The sequence below is a fragment of the Sinocyclocheilus anshuiensis genome, unplaced genomic scaffold, assembly GCF_001515605.1.
Source record: "Sinocyclocheilus anshuiensis isolate Anshui unplaced genomic scaffold, SAMN03320099.WGS_v1.1 scaffold446, whole genome shotgun sequence".
Lineage (NCBI taxonomy): Eukaryota > Metazoa > Chordata > Actinopteri > Cypriniformes > Cyprinidae > Sinocyclocheilus > Sinocyclocheilus anshuiensis.
The window spans coordinates 916,872-938,606 of NW_015544247.1; the positions used below are offsets into that span (position 1 = coordinate 916,872).

Below are 21,735 nucleotides of genomic sequence, written 5' to 3' on the forward strand. Positions count from 1 at the left end.
TCCAGAGTGTATGAGGCAATCACACAGCCGCTGGTTTGGTTGATCTGGGCAGGAAACTCAAACACGAGGCCCGTGAACTGTTTCTGAGATACTAATAGCCTTCCAGGAAATTAAACCGAGAGCACAGCCTTATTTATTTCTTAGAATATGTACTCACATACTCTAGACGGTGATATACTTGACATGTAATGTGATGACATGAGATTGGAGTATTGATTTGTTGCTGTGAATATGGCTGCTATGGAAACATTATCTAGTATGGGGCTTTTCAGTTCCAGCTGTGAAAACCCACTGGACAGAATTAACAAGCGCTAATTGATTAATGACTAAATCTGATGTCTTGAGGGTTGAGCTAAAAATATTTTTTTAGGTGAGTACCATTTGAGTCATTTGATGAAGTGCACTAAACACAAAAATATTTTGAAAGTTATATTATAAATTATTAAGACTTATTATATATATTTTTTAATTGTTTTAATTTTTTTAACATTAAAAATATTAATTCAAATATTTCAAATAATTAAATAAATTGTATAAAATAAAAAATAAGACATATTAAAAGTAAGACATTATATTAAATGTTGTTTTTATATTTTACATGAAAAATATTAATTCCAGTATTTCAAATCATTAAATTTTTTTGTATACTTATGTCAAAAATATAGAATGTTACATGATAAAATGTTCTATGTATTGGTTTTTCCACTAGATCATTTATACTTGTATAACAAACTTTAATTTGAATTAAACAGCTAATTAAAAACAGTTTATTAATTTATTCAAATTACAGTTTATTATATCCATGTGGGTTTTGATTTCCCTTGAATCAAGCTTGCCAAGTCAATTTTTGCTCAGAAATGAATTTTAAAGAAATTAGTTATGATCGTTTTAATGAAACAGTCTTTATAAACCTTAAAGGGATAGTTCACCCAAAAATGGAAATTTTGTTATCATTTACTCACCCTCAGGTAAATTAATTGTACACATAAAAAATAAAATAAAAAATAAATAAATAGAATGCTAAATGATAAAATGCTCTGTATATTGGTTTTTCCCATCATCAATTATATAACAACCTTTCATTTGAATTAAACAGCTAATTAAATACAGTTTATTAAATTTATATGGTGAATTAAATAAATTTTATCCATGTGAGTTTTGATTCCTCTTTCCACACCACTTATTTGGTGTACCTCAAATTATAGTGTCATGTTTTTGTCACGTTAAATGACATAAGGAAGAGGAAGTGACATTATTTGGGTCTTCAGAGGAGCCAAGTTGGCAAGTTCTTTTCTAGCATTCAGAATTTCTTGTTTTTTATGCTTGACAGGATTTTATAAAGCATAACATATCCACTCTGTCACAAAATAGACAGAAAAAAAATATTTATTTAATGTTGCTTCTATTTATAAAAGTGTTGTCATTTTGTTGACTCTTGAATGCTAATGATCCGAGGACATACTAACCTTGAAAACAGGAAGAGCAGCAGCCATTTTGGTATGAAATATTCCACAGCCATTTTTATTCAATTATCTCAAAATGACACGAAGCAGTGTACTGTGTACATGCACTGTATGTTAAAAATCCTTTCCAAAATTGAAAAAGCACCTATTTCAGTGTACTAAACCCATGTTAGGACATCGTTCTAGCGTGAAAACATGAGTGCATTTATGTTGACACTTGTGAAAGATGAGCAAATAATGATATGCACCGGCATGTTGAGATGCCTGAGATGAATATCTGTTTGTAATGCTTATGTCATTCATATAATTCCCTCATGATGCTATCGCATAACTCATATAGAAAGATAATCCTCCTCTCCGAGTGGTCTCCAGTCTGCAGGGAGCAGCCAGATGTCGTAGTGTAGACGTCAGAAAGCACTCAAAGCACTCTTTAATCAATAATAATCCAGAGACCACCTTCCGCAAGCCCCTTTGAGGCCTGCTCAGTGATGTCTGCTTCATGAATTCTTGACGTCATATGGAAGGACATTAGCACAGTCATATGGTGGGTTGTGAGAAAGACACTGATTTTCTAAAAATAGATGGTGTGAAACTAGGCCAGGGTGCAGAGCAGGCAGCTGGCACACAGGAAGAGAATACTTTTGTATGTGTGTGTGTGTTTTGTTTCGGCATCCAGAAGCAGACCTTGCAACATAATGCATTTTGGCAGCGTTTCCTGTCATTGCCTAAACCGTCTGCAGTAGCCCGGTGTGCACTATTAGATCTTTGAGATGTCTTTATTCCAGGTGGTGTCAGTGCCTATTACTTCTGTGTGTTCACCAGTGTTGGAGAACTACTTTGAAATGCTATATGTTTCTCACTGTTTAAAGTAGTTAAACTACTGCCAAAGGGGCTCTTTTGAAATAGCTGACTACAATACAAGCTAGTAACAGAACATAACTACGTTGAGGCAATATCTTTTTAAAGTATATTTTACAATGATATATTTTTGAATTTAATGATAGCCCTGTTTATCTTGCACAAAAGCAATATGTGAGTAAAGGAACAGTTAACATGACATTATTTGACTTGAACAGATAAACTGCGGTTCAAAAGTTTGGGGTCGGTGAGATTTATTAATGTTTTTGAAAGAAGTACTGTATCATGTGCTCACCTGTACTGTATCATAAGGCTTCACTTCTTTGACCAATAATACAGTTAAAACAGTGATACAGAAATATTTTTACAATGTAATGTGTGTAACTGTTTTATCTTTGAATATATTTTAAATGTAATTTATTCATGTGATGGCAAAGTTGAATTTTCAGCTTAATTTTCAGTGATCCTTCAGAAATCATTCTAATATGCTGTTTTCGTGCTAAAGAAACATTTATTATTATCAGTGTTGAAAACATTTGTGCTGTATTATTTTAGGATTCTTTAATGAATAGAAAGTACAAAAGAATGGCATTTATTTTAAATAGATATAAGTTTCCTTACTGTCACTTTTGATCAATTTATGAACTTTTTATCAATCAATTCAACTTTTGATGCATACAGTACTTGCCGATTCTTAAGGACTTTGCATTTACATTAAATGCATCTAAAAACTACCCTAGTTTTTAAAGTCGAAAACATAGTGATGAGCTAAGTATTAGCTATAAAGAATTAAAATACTGTAAGAGTCAGTTAATCTGTTTTTTATTTACATGAACAGTCCAAACAAACAGATTCCTTAGAACGAATCAGTCTTTTCCAAATGAGCTACACTATGAAAAAAAAACTACAGCGATGTATAGCATTTTGTCGGATCACAATTCTACTTATTAAAAAAGGAGCTTGTATCCACAAAATCTACACTACTCTTAGCTGAATTATTACAGTATATGATGAAAAGCGAGTGTCTTTTGTGTGTTTTATGAGTCATTAATTCAACTGTTATTTGTTAAATATCACTGAGTTGTTCATGACTAAAACAAATCTTATTATCCTTTTTAAAAATTTGCATGTCTTCAAATCTATATCAAGCTATAAAACAACAATAATCTGCTAAATAAATTAAGAGTTTCGATACCCTACTCATGTCATTTTTATTATTATCATGAGTCATTTTACATGGTTCCTTTCCTTGTTGTGATTGAGACTGACTAACATGACAAACTGAACGAACATCACGCCGACTTGCGTTCAATAAGTTACTTGCATTGCTACGTTTAATTTTGTTTCTCCCTAACACTGGTGCTCACTCATTTAGTAATGAATTGTTATAGGAACTACCTTACAATTATTATTTTGTGCATAAACATACTGTGGTATGGTATTTTTTCTGTATCACTGTAACAAATCTTTTGCAACAATGGAGCAACCGTAAACATTAAAAACCAAAAGTGCATGAATAAAAATGTGTGAGTTTGTGTGTAAAAAAAAAGAAGCAGCCTTGAAGTGCTTTGTAAGTGGAGATCAGTGGAGGAAACATCATCAAGCAAGCACACTGCAGTGCACCGGAGCTCCGTTCTCCTGCTTAGAGGGGAAATCAATAATACAGGCACTTTGCCTCATCAGTCGCCTATGCATCTTCGAGATGTACTCTAAGGTAATGCTTAGATGAGGGTATTTTTGTCTGCGAAATTGCTTGGAAATGCAAGTCCAAGATTCTTCTACATACAGAGCAACTGGTGTAGTGCAAATTACATCCGCTGGAGCAACATGAATAATTGCAGTGCCTCACCTTGAATTTGATTTGGCTGAAAGCATCTGTCTCATGTGGCAGGGATTTTATTTCCCTCCATGACAGCTTTTTGCAGTGTGGCTGGTTGATGATGCGACCTCAAATGATCCGGCAAACTGAACTATATCACTTTTTCATTTCTTCCCTAATGCAGCTCCTCCAAACGTTCGGATCATCCACTCCGGTCACGCATGCAACATTGAGGAAGAGCGCTACACAGAGAGGGTGTACACCATCCGGGAGGGGGAGACTTTGGAGCTGACCTGTCTGGTCTCGGGGCATCCACGGCCACAGGTGAGGGTGTTTACTGACTTCTGACCGGTTCCATCATCAGCGTGAGGCTGCTCATAGCTGGGTGTCACCATAGGACTTCTAATGGCTGCGGCTGGCATATTTGCACTAGATTGGAGAGATAAAATGTCTGGAAATTGAATGATATTAAGAATCTTCACGTTTGGAATCAAATTGCAAGTATTCTTCTAGCTTGTTCTGACTTAAAACAGAGTCAAGGAAAATGGAATAAAAAAAAAGAAAACCTCATACATCCAAATAAGGAAAAATAACTATTCATAAAGTGTGCTACATAGATGAAAATGTTTGGAAATGGAAAATAAATTTGAGTTACGAGACATCCTGTGGTGCTGAAAAATACAATATAGTAGCATTTGATATTCAGATAACTGTGCCAGGCATCATATCAAGTATATTTATTAGAGAGACTGTATATTATATATTATATGATTTTATGATTATGTGATTTGTGTGATAATGCACTATATTTAGACAGAGCTCATCATACAGTATATATAACTTTTATATACATACATTTACACACATACTACCTATATAAGAAATATATGATAATACATAATACATTAGAATATATATAAGATAAATATATATAGATATATGTATTCACATGTTAGTGAATTGCTATGTATAAAATCATGTAAATTAGTTTAAAGGGCACCTATTATGCCCCTTTTTACAAGATGTAATATTGGTCTTGGGTGTCCCCAGAATGTGTCCGTGAAGTTTCAGCCCAAAATATCCAACAGATCATTTATTATAACAGCAGGAAAATGTCATTTTTGGGGTGTGTCTAAAAAAAGAGCTATTTTGGAGTGTATCGCTTTAAATGCAAATGAGCTGCATATTCCCACCCTGTCTCCAGAAGAGGGCGTTGAGTATACGTCTCTCTGCATTGCATATCTACAGCAATAAACAGCTGGTATAAGCAACATAACTGAGAGAGAGAACTGGTGTTCAGCCATACATATGGGAAGCCAAATGCACTGAAAGTGGGACGAAACAGCGCGATGTTACAGAGCTCGCACCGCGCTGACCTGTCATCTGCGCGGATCAATTGACCGAGCTGCACGATCTTGCTACCGAAAGTACAGCGAACTAATCTCACAAGAGTGCCGTTGATCAATTAAAATGCTTAAATAACATACGCACACAAACACAGTGAAAACACTAAGCACTATAACGGCATGACATTCACAAAGGAGTCTGGAGTGATACATGTATATGTATTTAGGTAGATTTTGAGGCGCATTACCTTGAAAAATGAAGGTAATCACAACGTCCTCAGCAGCACAGATGTTGGAAGAAAATGTAGACTCGTGTTCAGTCTTACATCCAAACACAGAGCACCGGGATTGCTTATGAGACATTGTTGACATTACAGCTACTGGAGATCTGAGAAAATGGAGGACAGCTTACTAGGGATGTCAAAATGGCTGAAAAACTACATTTGAATTTTGTACTTAAATATTAGCCATATTTGAATTATATTCGAATTTAAAAGGCATCATTTCAGTTAGGGGGAAAAAAGCTTTTGGCTTCTCTCCTGAGGCCACAAGAGGGCACATCGAGCAAAATATTACTAATGCACATTTATTCAAAGCAATAAAATAACACGACTATCTTTGAAAAAAGTGCATAATGTTTAAAATAATGTTTATAAACCAATTATATTTACATTATATTTAAATTTTGTCATTTAGCAGACGCTTTTGTCCAAAGCGACTTACAAATGAGGACAATAGAAGCAATCAAAACCAACAAAAGAGCAGTAATATGCAAGTGCTATATTAGTATATTATTATAGTGTTATATTTCAATTTCACAAAGAAATGTGCAGCATTTTGTCCAAGCAATAATAAAAGGACACATTTAATTTATAATTTGTCTTAAATCTCATTTTGTTAAAAAACAAAAAAAATCGTGAATCGAATCGTGAGTTGAGTGAATCGTTACATCCCTATATATAATTAATTAAGTTGCTTAATTAGAAACAAAACGGCATCATGTATGTATGTGTACAGTGTACAACTCACTGAGGGCAGAAACTATAGCAATGCAGGGCTGTCAATCAACCCCCGTAGCCCGGCCCTATGCAATGTGATGTCACACTGCATGAGAATCAAAACGGCTTGCCTAGTAAGACTGATTTGGTTTAAAGGGGATTAAAAAATGAGGAATGTGTGGATTTTTATCATTGTAGGGTGGTTGTGTTCACACACTGCCAATGCACATTTATGTCCAAACACCATGTAAAAGTGGATTTTGCATAATAGGTGCCCTTTAAATTAATTAAATTGTTGTTTTTTTATTAATTATATATGAAGAATTTCTCAAATGGTATCTGAGGTACCACCATACAGTATAAAGCATGTCAGATGCTTCGGGGTAAGCTGTGCCATATTAATAGTGAAGATTTACAAAAACGGTTTCACTGTATTCAAATATTATGAATATTATATTCACAAATATACCGATTTGTGAATAATTTGCCAGCAAATAAGAATTTGAAATGGGATTGTGCGTTAGAAAATTGCTTTTTCTCATGTACATTCATATTTTTATTTGAGATGTAAATTAGTCAAATGTTCCCCAATGATTCAGCTTACCCTTCAACATGACACAGCTTACCCCAAACGTGGGGCAGACTTTTTAAAAGTAATTTTACTATTGTCCTATGTTATAGATACTTTAATTACAGCAGTCACCCTGAAATGTTTTTAGCTGTCGTAAAACCATTCTCCTCTACTCACCTTTACCATATCTGTTACTTAAATATGACCAAGTGACAAAATAGACAGGAATTATGGTGCTCCTGTGAGTCCTAAATCAATGTTATGCTTCTCAGCTCAAGATGACGCCATATAATCCTGAATAATATGACATTTTGATTATCAGAGGAAGATAACAACATTCTGTGTTTCTGCTTCAGGCACTCCTGTATGTATCATTCATCTGTTACGCTTCTGGACTCGCTGCAGTACTCTCCATTTCACCCTCACTCAAGTGGTCTTAATTCTCTCAACGCCCCACTCCTCGTCGTATCTTGCAGAGGGCTTATCAGTCCCGTAGCCTGTGTGCGGTTTTAGATAGGCAGCACTCTACGCCTCTCATCTTGGTCTCAGTGCTGCATTTTCAGTGGAGAGGAAGAGCAGTCCCACTGAGTTAGTGCAGGAGAAGAGACGGCCACGAGGGAAATCACTGAATCTGCACGACTGCAGAAGAGCTGAGTGATTCCCCGAGGAGCACTGTCAGACCTCAGAACGCTAGGAAGAGTCCTAAAATCTAAATGTTTGCTAAGAAATCCCCCTGGCAGTGTGGTGTCATAGTTTTGAGGTAAGCCTTCATTTTGCATTCTACACACAGTTTCTGTGAGGAGTTCACATTTTTTTAATGCTCCTGTGACGTTCTTCTCCTCGAATCGAGCGGCGCTGTCCATTTCATTCGCCTCCCTGCGGCCAGGTTCCTGACGGGAGCAGGTATCAGAGATGAACAGGGCGGGTAGTGTGTGATGAGGTACACCCGAAGATAATGGTGCCTCATCACTGTTGCCGTTAAGTGCTAAGTGCATCTCTCCTCAGGTGGTTTGCATCCACAATGGAGTGGTTGGAAGGCCAAGCTAGTGGAGGAAGCTGCCGCCCCATGTGCCCTGGACCTGGAGGGGAGCAAGAAGGTGTATAATACCTGTAGAAATCCATCCATTAACATTCCCATTCATCTTAATGCCAGGTGATTGATGCTGTAGGACTCTCTGGAAGTATGCAACTTGAAATCTGCCATATTTGCTTGCAGGTTTTCAGTTCTAGCCAATCGAGCTAATAATCTGAGCCACAAATGCCGTATAAAATATTTAATGCTGCCAAATGCAAACTGGGAACCGGTACTTACAGTACCTGTAATGAAATGTTAGTGATATATGCTGCTTGTAAATAAAACAAAAACAGTCAGAATTCATGGCTACTTTTGAATGGCCCTCATTAATAGGTGTAGTTATGGCAACTATCAGCAGGTGTGACAAAAATTATAGAGTGCAACAGTGACTGCCTTCTTTTTTAGCTGCCTTTGTTCCAGAAGTATTTTTCCCATAAAAATTTTCAAAAAGAGATGTCTTTGTTTCTGAGATATAAGCCATGAACCAAACCAACTGTATATATATATAATATAAATATAAATATTACAAAAGGTTCAAGCGGTTATTAATGATCCAGAAGGAAAAACAATGCATTAAGGACCAGGGGCGTAAACTTTGAACAGAATGAAGATGTGTACTTTTTTCTTATTTTGCCTAAATATCATATCAATGATGATCAATGCATCATGTTTCCTTCTGGAGCGTCTGTGAGCGTTTGAACTTTTTGTAACAGTTGCATGTAAGTCCCTCAGTTGTCCTCAGTGTGAAAAGATCATACAGTCATTGTTGGAAAGGGTTCAAATATACAAAAGATGCTTGAAAAACAAAGAATTTGTGGGACAAAGATTTTTTTTTAAAGAACAGCTGGGACTTTAACTGTTCAGAACAAACAAGGGACTCATGAACAGCTATCAAAACACAGCTGTGGATCATAGTGTTGCTTTCGTCAACGAAAATTATGACTACATATCGTCGTCAACGAACCTTTATCACGTGACGAAAACGAGACGAGACGCAACGTAAATGCTGGTAATGTGACGATGACTATAATTAAATGTATAATGCAATATTGTTGATGAATAAAAACGAGACTAAATGTGGTTTACAAAATAAAAACTATGCTAAAATGTCTCTTCATTTTCGTTGACCAAAACGAGACGAAACGAAATGTTATAACGTTATTTCGTCTCGTTTAGTCGCGTCAATAATATAATAAGATAACCTTGTTTGAAATGGGTTTGACTAAAATAAAATTTTGGTTTCGTCTATACTACTAGGTACTTACTTATACTATATTGACTGGGTTAAATAGAATTGCATTTCTAAAGGATCATCCAGGTAACAACACGGTATTTAAAACCAAAAACTTTTGAACGGGATCATTTTTATAAATTAAACTATTATTTTCTCTTTGGGCTATATGTAAACATCTTTTATGTGAAATCTTATTCAGATCAGTACTAAATAAAAATAATATGCATGTATGTGGACCCTTTGGGTCTTCCATTCAAAAATATTACAAAAATCTAACCTTTTATATATCCACATTTACTCTGTACTGTTTAGGGTTGGTTTGTCTGTTTTATGTCCAACATCAAACAGAACCACTATCAAATTAAAGCAAAGTACAATTTATGGATCATTTTATGCTTATAAATTGTATGTTTGATGACTGATATTGAAGCAGTTTGTTGTTTTAATTGTTTAAGCGAACACGTGTTGAGTTGTGTTGGTGCATGCAGAGGGCATTTTTTGGCTGTGAAAACCCTAATGCATTTGGAATGTTATGTGCTGCTTTTGCCTCCCAGTCTTCATTGTAAAAAGATAGGAAGATTTTTGCTGGCAGCCTCATTTTGAATAAATGAGCGTGTGCCGCTTCTGATCTCATCTCCGGCTTTTGCTGACTCCCTTACCTTGAGTGTAAATAAGGAAAGATTTTTAATGAATTATCTACTCTTTTCCGCTAAGGCAGTCTTGCCATTTCTGCTTTTTAGAAGTTAATGATAGTAAACATGAAATATGAGTAGGTTGTCGGAAAATGTACTACAGGAACATTTATTATCTAAAAGTAGAAAGCGTACTTGGTACCGGCACAGCCTATTTCTACAGTACAAACACAAAATCTAAAAGTTGTTCTGAAATGGATGACGTGTCAAAGATCATCATGTGTAATTGTTAGGAACAGACAAACATTTTTTTCATGTTTTATTATCCCAGTCAAAGCATGTGTATATATACTGGTCCAAAGACTGACTGTTTAGCATGGGCTCTTTAGCCCCTGCTGTTTGATGCCGTAACTACACCATCTGGACCCATAAACGTCTTTCTCTGTTGACATTCATTCAGAATTATATCCCAGCAGCATATTCTGCTAATTTAAGAGCTATATTTATCATGGTTCTAGTGACATCACAGAATCTTTCCTGTCATCTTGTTTAAATTTAAAGCTCCCTTTAGGTTCTGTTACACAGACATTAACACTATACAAATCATGTATTTTTTTATTTTATTGTAAAACAGTTTTATTAAAAACATTGGAGATGGAATGAAGATTGAATATCTTATTCAAAATGATACATAACCACATATGACAACTAAAGTCTTTTGTTGTCCTTAGTACTGCAAATTGTGACCAAATGCACTCGCCGTGTTCCTTAATTATCACGGTTTTATTTATGGCTCTGTTCCAGAATCTTTGTCTTAGTCAAATTAGTACCAGGGTCATCTTAGATAGATTTCTTACCATGCAGCAAAGCATATTAATTGGTAATTAGCATGAACTCTCAAAACAGCCAAGGTTTCACCAACTCTTTGTTTCAGTTCTGCCATTACTTCACAACAGTTCTGGGTGGGGAAGTCGTGGCCTAATGGTTAGAGAGTTGGACTCATAACTCAAGGTTGCGGGTTCGAGTCTCGTACCGGCAGGGATTGTAGGTGGGGGAGTGAATGTACAGCGCTCTCTCCCACCTTCAATACCACGACTGAGGTGCCCTTGAGCAAGGCACCGAACCCCCAACTGCTCCCCGGGCGCCGCAGCAAAAAATGGCTGCCCACTGCTCCGGGTGTGTGTTCACGGTGTGTGTGTGTTCACTGCTGTGTGTGTGCACTTTGGATGGGATAAATGCAGAGCACTAATTCCAAGTATGGGTCACCATACTTGGCCACATGTCACATCAAAAAAAAAACATTTACTGAACCAGTTCCCATAGATCCCACAGACAGTGAGTGGGCCAGAGAAAGATACGCCCAGGGCTGCTTTATGATAGACTGAGGGGGCTGGAGGCTATATATAGCGCTCTTTATGGGCGCATTCTGTCTGCATTTGACACACTGGGCCCGTCGTCACAGAACTCCCATCAGTGTTCTGGCTCTGCTGGCAGTGGCAGAAATCTCAGACTTGACAAATTTATGAGGATGAGATGTTTGTAATACTTCAGACATGAGTACCTTTTATAGTTATTTTATTGTAATAAACATGTTATGACATTAGCTCATAAAAAACAAAATGATTATGTCTTTATTTACTCATACTTATGCCTATTTTCTTTCTTTTGTGGAACACAAAAAATATATTTGATGCATGTTTTTGTCAAAGGGGTCCATTTGGGTTTGATTTTATTGGTGTTGCCATATTTAATTTGGGATTTGTATTCATTAGTTGATCAGTGATTTAATTTGTTCTGATTTGGGAGTGAATATCCACTTTAAAACTTAAAATTAAGTATTATCATCATACAATGTAAATTAAATTAAATCAATTAATTAAATTTTTGGATTTTCCATTTTTGGAGCTTGAAACTTGTGGACCCCATTGGCTGTATAGAAAAAACAGCTGAAATATTCTTCAAAATATCTTCTTTTGTGTTCCACGGATATTTAAAGAATGTTTAGACTGTTTTTGTCTATATAATTGGAGTCCAAAACACATACATTGGACCCCATTGACTTCCATTGTATGGACCAAAAAAAAAAAAAACTTAGACATTTGTGACCCTGGACCATAAAACCAGTAATAAGGGTCAATTTTTCAAAATTGAGATTTATACATCACATGAAAGCTGAATAAATAAGCTTTCCATTGATGTATTGTTTGTTAGGACAATATTTGGCCGAGATACAACTATTTGACAATCTGGAATCTGAGCGTGCCAAAAAATCAAAATATGGAGAAAATCGCCTTTAAAGCTGTCTAAATGAAGTTCTTAGCAATGCATATTACTAATTAAAAATTAAGTTTTGATATATTTACAGTAAAAAAAATATCTTCATAGAACATGATCTTTACTTAATATCCTAATGATTTTTGGCATAAAAGAAAAACATACAATGTATTGTTGGCTATTGCTACAAATATACCCGTGCTACTTAAGACTGGTTTTGTGGTCAAGGGTCACATTTTTCAAAATGTCTTCATTTGTGCTCCACAGAATAAAGTCATACAGGTTTGGAACAACATGAGAGTGAGTAAATAAGGACAGAAATTTAATTTAGGGGTAAACAAGCCCTTTAAAGTGAAACCCTGAGTTTCAATAACTGTAATGTGAAAATTTCCCTTCCCTCCTTTACTCAGAAACAATATTTCCCCTGTATTATATGACTTGAGGTCTGGAGGGCTGTCATTTCCACTGTTTTATGACTATTTATGGAGGCACTTTGGTTGTGAAGGCAGTGGGCTGCCATCAAATTGTTTTCACTTTCCACCCCCAACATATCGCTTGAGTCATGATCTCTACTAACACAGAAATAAATAATAAAACAGAGGTTTTTGATTTATGTGCTACTTTTTTATTCCACACAGTCCCAAAGTCTTGAATGCATACATTAAATGAAGGAAGTTAAAGTACAATAAGTCTTAATGATTCGAGTGGGTCATCTTTTCTTACGTATTACACTGAATTGCTGTCACAAAATGCACAAACGATTATTCAGTTCCACTTTCTCACCTCTGAAAGTAGGAATTCCTATTTGTGCGCTGTCAGCTATAGCCCACCTCAATGCATGCAGACATACAGGGCTAAGCACTTTTCTTTAGGTGCCTTATTTCCTGTTCGAGCTCACAAAGAAAGCCAGCGTATCTAAGCCCTGCGAGTTCCAATACGCCATTATTCCTAACCAACATCCAATACGTGTGTAAACAAATCTGCCCGCCCTCCATCCTCAGCAAAGCATGAAATGGAATTCATTCTGCCACTTCCAAAGGTTACGACTCTGTTGCTCCGTCGTTTTTTTTCTTCATAGACCTTCACGAGAAGAAAACCAAGGCCTAGGCGAAAGCAACGCTTGGTCTTTTGAAATTGCGAAGCTGAAAAAGCTTTTCAATTAGTAAGAGAGGGGCTAATAGTTGGGGTGAGGAAGAAGTTGCTGCTTGCAAGAGGAAGGCGGAGCTTTGATCTTTGTAGCTGGACTCAAGCTGACTTGCTCCCGCCTCCGAGGTTCTTGAGCAGCAGGGATGATAAAGGGGGGTTCTGTTGTAATGTAGGTCATCTACACAGTAAGTCTCACTCAGGACTCGGTAAGGCCAAGCCAGGCCTGAATGGGCAATTTGCTCCAATTGTCTGGCTGGTTGGCAGACAAGTACACAGAGGGAGTTACAGAATCTCTCTCCCTCTCTCTTTGCCCGGCTGAGCTTCGTGGGCAGCGTCTTTTCCCTCGTCTCTCCATGCTTCCTTCTGACTTATACTGTATTTGTGTGTGTGTGTGTGTGTGTGTGTGTGTATGTGTGTTGGTATTAAAAAAGTGAATTGCTATTTGAGATGCACATTATTTGTTTGTTTACCATGAAAAATGTTTGTTTGCCATATCAAATTTTAATGAGGCAATTAAGTAAGGCAATAATTGTTTGGTGTCATGTTATTCTAAAAAGTGGTATTCATACAGTATATTAAACATATTTACTGTTTTGATAAATATTCTGTAGTCCTGCTCAAGCTGTAAATATATTCCTCTTCAGGGAACGTATGTAATTTCAGCATTTACAGGTGGTAGTCAGTGATTTAATTGCTGTCTGAATCAAAAATCTTGGTGTCTTCCACATCTCGGGAGAAAATGCTGTGCTGAATTTCATGCTGTTTGCAGTCGAGCTCTAGGTTTGTGTGCGAATTTAATTCTGTTTTAAATCGAACAGTTTGCAAGAATGAATCGATAGAAAAATAGTTTTGAAAATCATTTATAGACCACCTCTATGTGCCGTAGCCAAACTATTTTATGCTATGTGTTGTGAAAAGCATTTGCTTATTTTGATAATTGGGACTATTAGAGAAGTGTACCGATTAAAAAATAAAAATAAAATAGGTCACCACCCCACCACAGTGACTAAGATAAATTGTGTAAACTGTTAAAATGGACCTGTCAGACTTTGTTCCGTGTCTGTGTGTGTTTTCTTCCCCCACGTGCTCCATGTGCTGTTTATGTCCTTATTTGGTCATCTTTTTCTTGTTCCCTGATTAGGTTAATTTGTCCCAGGTGTTCCTCATTGTGTCCCTCTAGTCCTGTGTATTTAATGGTTTCGTGTTTTGAGTTCTTCGTCCAGTATTGTAAACATCTACTCCTCGTGCAGCGTGTGTGTCTCCTGATTCCCCTGTGTTTTCTCCAGTTCGGATATAATAAAAGACTGTGAATATTGCAACTCCTTCGTCTCCGTGCTCCTTCGTTCCACCACAGCAGCATAACCGTGACAGAAGACAGCACCCAGGACAGTAAGTGGTGCCCCCTCTCCCCGTTTTTGTTTTCCGTTTTTAAAAGTGTTTTGGTTTTCCGTTTGTTTTCCCCCCGAGATCATGGAAATCGCCGCTCGTTTCTCCGCCTTAGTCCGCCGAGATCTCCCCTTCTTCGAGTACGCCTGGGAATTCTGCGGGCTCGCCGCGGCGACGGCATTGGGTGATGCCACCATCAATTCTCTGTTCTGGCTCGGGGCCAACTAACATCACCCCATGGACCTCCCAGACACCAAGGGACTGAGCTGGAGGGAAGAGATCCTCCGGTGTCTGGAGAGCGTCCAGCCCCGATCCAGAACCAGCCCGCCAGTCCTCGAGTCTTGCCCAGCGAGGGCTCCAGTCCCTGAGTCTAGCCCAGAGAGGGTCCCAGTCCCCGAGTTTAGCCCAGAGAGGGCCCCAGTCCACGAGTTTAGCCCAGAGAGGGCTCCAGTCCCCGATTATAGCCCAAGGAGGGCTCCAGTCCCCATGTCCAGCCCAAGGAGGACTCCAGTTCCCACGTCCAGCCCAGGGATGGCCACAGTTCCCAAGTTAGGCCTACGGAGGGCTGCTAAAGACTATATTCTCCCTAAGGATTTTTTTTTTTTGGGCCTGAACTGCCCGCTCCGCCATGGCCTCCTGAACTGCCTGCTCCGCCATGGCCTCCTCAACTGCCTGCTCCGCCATGGCCTCCTAAACTGCCTGTTCTGCCATGGCCTTCTAGTCTGCCTGCTTCACCATGGCCTCCTAGTCTGCTTGATCCGCCATGGTGCCCCAAACTGTCTGATCTGCCGTCTCCCCCTGAGTTCCCTGCTCCGCCATGTCTCCCCAAACGGGTACCGCTCTAGAGGCCCGCCGTCCAGTGTCTGTCCTGAGGGACCTCCAGAGCGTGTCTGTGTGTGTTTTCTTCCCCCACGTACTCCATGTGCTGTTTATGTCCTTATTTGGTCTTCCTGTTCCTGTTTCCTGATTAGGTTAATTTGTCCCAGTTGTTTCCAATGTTTGTTATGTCATTGATTTCAGGTATTCCTCGTTGTGTCCCTCTAGTCCTGTGTATTTAATGGTTTCCTTTTTTCAGTTCTTCGTCCAGTATTGTAAACGTCTACTCCTCGTGCAGCGTGTGTGTCTCCTGATTCTCCTGTGTTTTCTCCAGTTCGGATATAATAAAGACTGTGAATATTGCAACTCCTTCGTCTCCGTGCTCCTTCGTTCCGCCACAGCAGCATAACCGTGACAGGACCATTATTATGTGGAGTGACTAAGAAAAAAACTATTTAGAGGCAAATCATGTAAACTTGTAAAATTGGACATTAATATAAAATTATTTTGATCTATTAACCTGTATATATGTGGAGTGACTAAAAAATAAGTTAAAGGCAGATTGTGTAAATTGTTAAAATGGGCAATTATTGTGAATATGCTTTAATATATAAACCTGTAGAATAAACATGTTGAATAAACAACGTGTTCATGTGAACTGGTAAAACTGGGTATTAATATAAATATATTTTGTTGAATAAACCTGTAGTTTATACATGTTATTATGTGGAGTGACTAAGAAAAAACATAATTTAGAGGCAAATCGTGTAGACCATGTGAGAAGCTTCCAGGCTGTCAAATCACAGAAGACCTCCATCCTCTGTGAATTAATTGCGATCCAAATTCATGACATGCAGATTTTTTTTTACAGACATCCTGCTGAGAAATAATTACCATCCAAATAGAGCTTATGCCATGTATTGATCTGGAGATCAGATTTGTGGTAGAGTATTTGCCTTATTTCCAAGTTAAAACCTTAATGTAAACAGTAGCATCATGATTAGAAAGTCACTGAAATATTTTCAATAGCACATTTAGTTGCTATTTTTCAGTATTAGACTCATTACACAGTGGTATGACAAAACTTGTAACATGAACTGGAAAGGATTCTTCTGTATTAGAAACATCACTGCCCCGAGCTATTTCATATAGTGTTGGGGAGAAAATATGCCGTGGCAAAGTACCTTTTTTTCAGTGTTGTTGCATATCCTGTTGTTCTCAGAAATACATCTAAGTATGGAAGAAGAATTGTTAGTGCTTTGATGTCAGTGTTGTTATTGTTAACTAAAACTAAAACTTTTAAATATTGTTTTCAGTAATTTAAATAAATCTGAAAGAAATTAAATATAGGATGATAAACTAAAAAGAAAATTATAAATGTTGCCTTGTCAACTAACTGAAGCAAATGTTTAATTTGAAATGTGCTAAATTTACTGGGCAAGGTAAAAAAATAAAATAAAGATAAATTTAAATATTTAAAAAGCTAATAAAATTACAAAAGCACATAGCAAAATTATTAAAATTAAACAAAAATTAAAATGATGATTCAAAATATGAATAAATACTATAACAGTATATTATACTAAAATAAATACAAAGTTCTGGCATGAAACTCCAATAGATCTAACTCAGTATGACATAATGACATCATCATCACAGCTGATTGGTTCTCTCCTGTATCGGTAGCCAATGAGCTCGCTGCTCAACATTCAAGTACTTAACTAATGTTTGTGGTAGCAGTTTGCAGCGCACTCCAGAAACCCTCCACCTCCACCTTCCCCAGCTCCACCTGTATAGATCTGCTACGGGGTGATCATGTATGCTATGGGGTTATTCATGTTATATGTGCAGCAGCAGTACTTCTTACATGCTCACAGCAGCATGTTGTGGATGTATTGGCAGTAGCAAGTCTCGGTACTCGCTCTGCCGCAGCAGCAGCGTAGCAGATCTATTCTGCCAAGACCAAATACATTAACATTGTCATGTGCATTACCATGCCAATCCCTCCGAGAGTTGTCATGACAGAACACTATTTCGTGTTGACTTTTAAACTCAGCAACATTATCATAATTTTGTTCAAAACTTTTTATTAAAGTGTGTGTGAGCCAGTGTGCTTCACCAGAGACAGATATAGAGGAGGAGATGAACCACTCGCAGAAAAACGAATGGGAAAATCGCCACATTTATTATTAGGGATGCACCGATACCACTTTTTCCAGTACTCGCCCGATACCGATACTTTTATTTTTGGTACTTCCCCTACAAATACTCTCAGTTTTCCCTTAGTCAGGGTCCGTTCTCGTTTATGTAATGTTGGTGTACTTGCCTGTCTCCTGGATTTGTTTATTAAAATACCTTTTGTTTATTTCCTACGTCCTCATGTGTATGTCCCTCACCAAACCATAACAGAAGAACGGACCCAACGATGACTGCAGCAGAGGATGCGCTGTGGGGTTTGCGGCAAGGCGGTCAGAGGGTGAGTTGGCACGACGCCGCTCTAGGTGCGTGCTTCCTGCTGGGGTTGGATGATGAAACAATCCGCTCTCCACATACCACTCCAATGGCTCTTCCCGCCTGCCCAAAACCAAATCCCCCGTGGTCCTCCGAAGCTCCGCCGGAGTCTTCAGCCCAGGAGCGCCGGGCTCTCAGCAGTTAAGATGGCCGGCCGCTCGGAAGTCAAGCCCACCGGACATTCAGGTGGCACTCGCTCTGGTGCCAACTCCTCAAAAGCGCTTTGCTGTGCCTGCTCCTCCAGAGCAGGGCTCCAGCCCCAGAGCCGGCTCCAGTGTCGCTCCAGCCTCAGAGCTCACTCCAGCGTGTCAGGCAGCGATAATGGACATGGCGCTGCCCCCGGGGTTCTCGGCACCCTTCCTCACCCATTCCAGTCCTGCACCAGCCTCCAGGGCACCCGCCCCCCCTCCCCGGTGGTACTGTTATGGTGCGGGATGCGCCTTCCGGGAGGGGGGAGTAATGTTAGGGTTATGTTTAGTTTTGTTTTGAGTGTATTTGTCCCCCTGTGACCTAGTTTTACTTTGGCCCCTAATTGTCATTTCGTTCACCTGTGTTTCATTAATTAACTCATTAGTTCTTTCGTTTGCTCCCCTACAAATACTCTCAGTTTTCCCTTAGTCAGGGTCCGTTCTCGTTTATGTAATGTTGGTGTACTTGCCTGTCTCCTGGATTTGTTTATTAAAATACCTTTTGTTTATTTCCTACGTCCTCGTGTGTATGTCCCTCACCAACCCGTAACAGTTAGTTGGTTAACTTAATTGATCAAATAGATACAGTCAAGCCAAAATGTATTCTGACACCTTCAACAACTCTCTCTCTCTCTCTCTCTCTCTCTCTCTCTCCCTACCATTAAGTAGCTTGTGCATTGTTTTACTTACGTTTTACTTACTTGTTTTTGACATATCCGACCGAACTACAAACTTTACAGTGATGTCTGTGAGAAAGGCATCTGTGCCCCCGCGCGCTCAATCCACTCAGCGTGCTTTGTTTATCAGCTCGCGCACATCAGCTATACAGGCGTTAATACTGAATGTTTAACGTTATATTCATTGCATATACCAGTATCGGTATCGGTGCATCCCTATTTATTATGGCATCTGTAGGATTGAAGGTCCCGTCTTTCAGTTAAAAGAGCCAGTCTTTTTTATATTGAGACATTGTCTGTTTTTTTTACTCTGGAGAATTCAAATATACATAAGCACCAGCCTGAAAATTCTGTTTTTATCATAATTTCAGCTAGCAAAAATTGCAAAATCGATGCTACCATTGTTGTCATGTTTTATATGTGTTATTGAAACAATGATTTCATTATTATCTTGTTTTTTTACCCAATTCATGTGCTCTAAGGAAGGTTGTAGGCTAGTTTTAAGCCACTAGCTGATGAGTTTCTTTCTGAGCTGATGTGATTTTTTTTTCTCTCTGTTTGTCCCGTGTCAGATACGATGGACCAAGACAGCAGGAAGTGCTACTGACCGCTTCCAGGATTCCAGCGTATTCAACGAGACACTGCGCATAACCCGCATCCAGAGGCACCAGGGCGGCCGCTATTACTGTAAGGCTGAGAACGGCCTCGGCACTCCTGCCATCAAATCCATCCGAGTGGACGTCTACTGTGAGTTAACAAGCTCATCCGCCTGTCGGCAAAAAAAACACACACTTGACACAGACTCTTGCAAGGCAACAATAGCTTGGTATTAGCCTTTGCTGACTGTGCCTGCATCTCTCTTTTAGCTTTTGAGGCGCATACTCAAACCTTGATTCAGCACTTCACTTAAATCCTCAGGTTACGAATCATGGATAATCAGTTGGAAAGACACACTTATAAGCAGAATTGCTTGCTGTAGTACCTTCTGGGTTCACTGTTGCTTTTATGCTGTAACCTCAATTTTATAAACCAACAAAGAAAAGGAAACAGAAACTTTTGATTGTAGCATTGCAACAATTGCTTTATCAAAATTATATGTGTATTACAAGTTATATATTATATCATGCAGCATAATAATGATTATTTGGATTATTAATCGAGTCCTCTTATTGTTTTTTTAAAGCTTATATAACGTCAAGCTTTCCGAAATTTTTGTTGTTTTTTTCATATTCATATTTCATTTTCATATTTTTATATTTGCATTTCTCTTTCCTTTTTTCATGATTATGAAAAAAAAATACAGTTAAAAAAACTGGGGATTTTTTCAATCCTTTGCTTGTTAAGCTATTACGAGCCCCCATTATTCAAACCCATTTCTCTGAAATAAATAATAAATGTTAGGCACAGTAATCTAAATAATTTATCATGGCTGGATGACCTTCCAGCATTGTTTATAATGGGCCAGAACGTTTTCTAAGCGTTAATGCGTCTCTCACTTGCTGCTTTATGCAGCTCGAAGAGAGACAGTGGCACAAATTCCAAGCACATTTTACATGCCTACTTTAGCACAATATTCACTAACAAAACAGGGTGTTATAGTGACTAAATCTCAGCCTCTTAAGGAGCTAGCCATTAGCCACAACCTTTGTGCCCTTCAACAATGAATGTCCCTGAAATAAGTGTACTGTAAGTCACTTTGAATAAAAGCATCTGCTAAATAACTGCTTAGAAAATATTTTACCCACTTATGGTGTCATTTAATGATACAGACACAATAGCAAAATGTGTTAATGACTGGACAATGACACAAGGCAGTGCTCAAGGAAACAAAATACTGTATTAGGACATTTACTAATAATATAAATTTAAATCCTTCAACGTTGTACCCACAAGGCACTTTCTGTATAATATTACTTAGTTATGCTATCTGCAACAGCTAAAGTTTTCATTGCTATATACTGTATGTGAAATTTTACCAGATACATTTTTTTTTACATTGTGTCATAATTTTTTTTATAAGTGAATATTTGATGCATTAAATTTATTTAAAGTGACAGTAAGCACATTGCTAATGTTACAAAATATTTATATTTCAAATAAATGCTGTTATTATTAAATGCTAACCTTTTTATTAATTAAAAATCTATTAATTAAAACTGTTTTCAACATTGATAATGTTTCTTGAGCACCAAATCAACATATTAGAATGATTTCTGAAGGATCATGTGACACTGAAGACTGGAGTAATGATTCTGAAAATGCAGCTTTACCATCACAGAAATAAATGACATTTTTAAAATATATTTAAATAGAAAACGGCTCTTTTAAATTAAAATAGCATTTCACAATATGTTTTATCAAATACATGCATCCCTTAAGCAAAAGAGACTTATTTTCAAAAACATTCAAAATCTTTCCAACCGCAAACTTAAAATATATCAAAGAATACATTGAGGTGTCTCATCATAGTGATTTATGGAAACCATTAAAGGGGTCATATGATGCGATTTCAATTTTTCCTTTCTCTTTGGAGTGTTACAAGCTCTTGGTGCATAAAGAAGATCTGTAAAGTTGCAAAAACTAAAGTTTCTTTTTAGCAGCATCATATGACCCCTTTAACTCTGCCTATGTTTCATTACCACTTTATGTTTGAAATTAATTACCTCTGATATGGTCGGACTTGCAATATCTGGGCTATAATGGAGCATGTGTTATTTCATGTATTTCTTGTCTAGCACATT

At 37.7% G+C, this 21,735-nt stretch overlaps 1 protein-coding gene across 2 annotated transcripts in view; it reads left to right on the plus strand.

Moving 5' to 3' along the window:
- The window catches only part of LOC107697709 (MAM domain-containing glycosylphosphatidylinositol anchor protein 2-like), a 146,704-nt gene that overhangs the window by 39,719 nt on the left and 85,250 nt on the right, over positions 1-21,735 (plus strand). For both annotated transcript variants that reach the window (XM_016498512.1, XM_016498513.1), the window contains exons 2-3: positions 4,325-4,464; positions 19,567-19,741. In XM_016498512.1, coding sequence (XP_016353998.1) covers positions 4,325-4,464; positions 19,567-19,741 — 315 coding nt within the window. The remainder of the gene's footprint in view (positions 1-4,324; positions 4,465-19,566; positions 19,742-21,735) is intronic.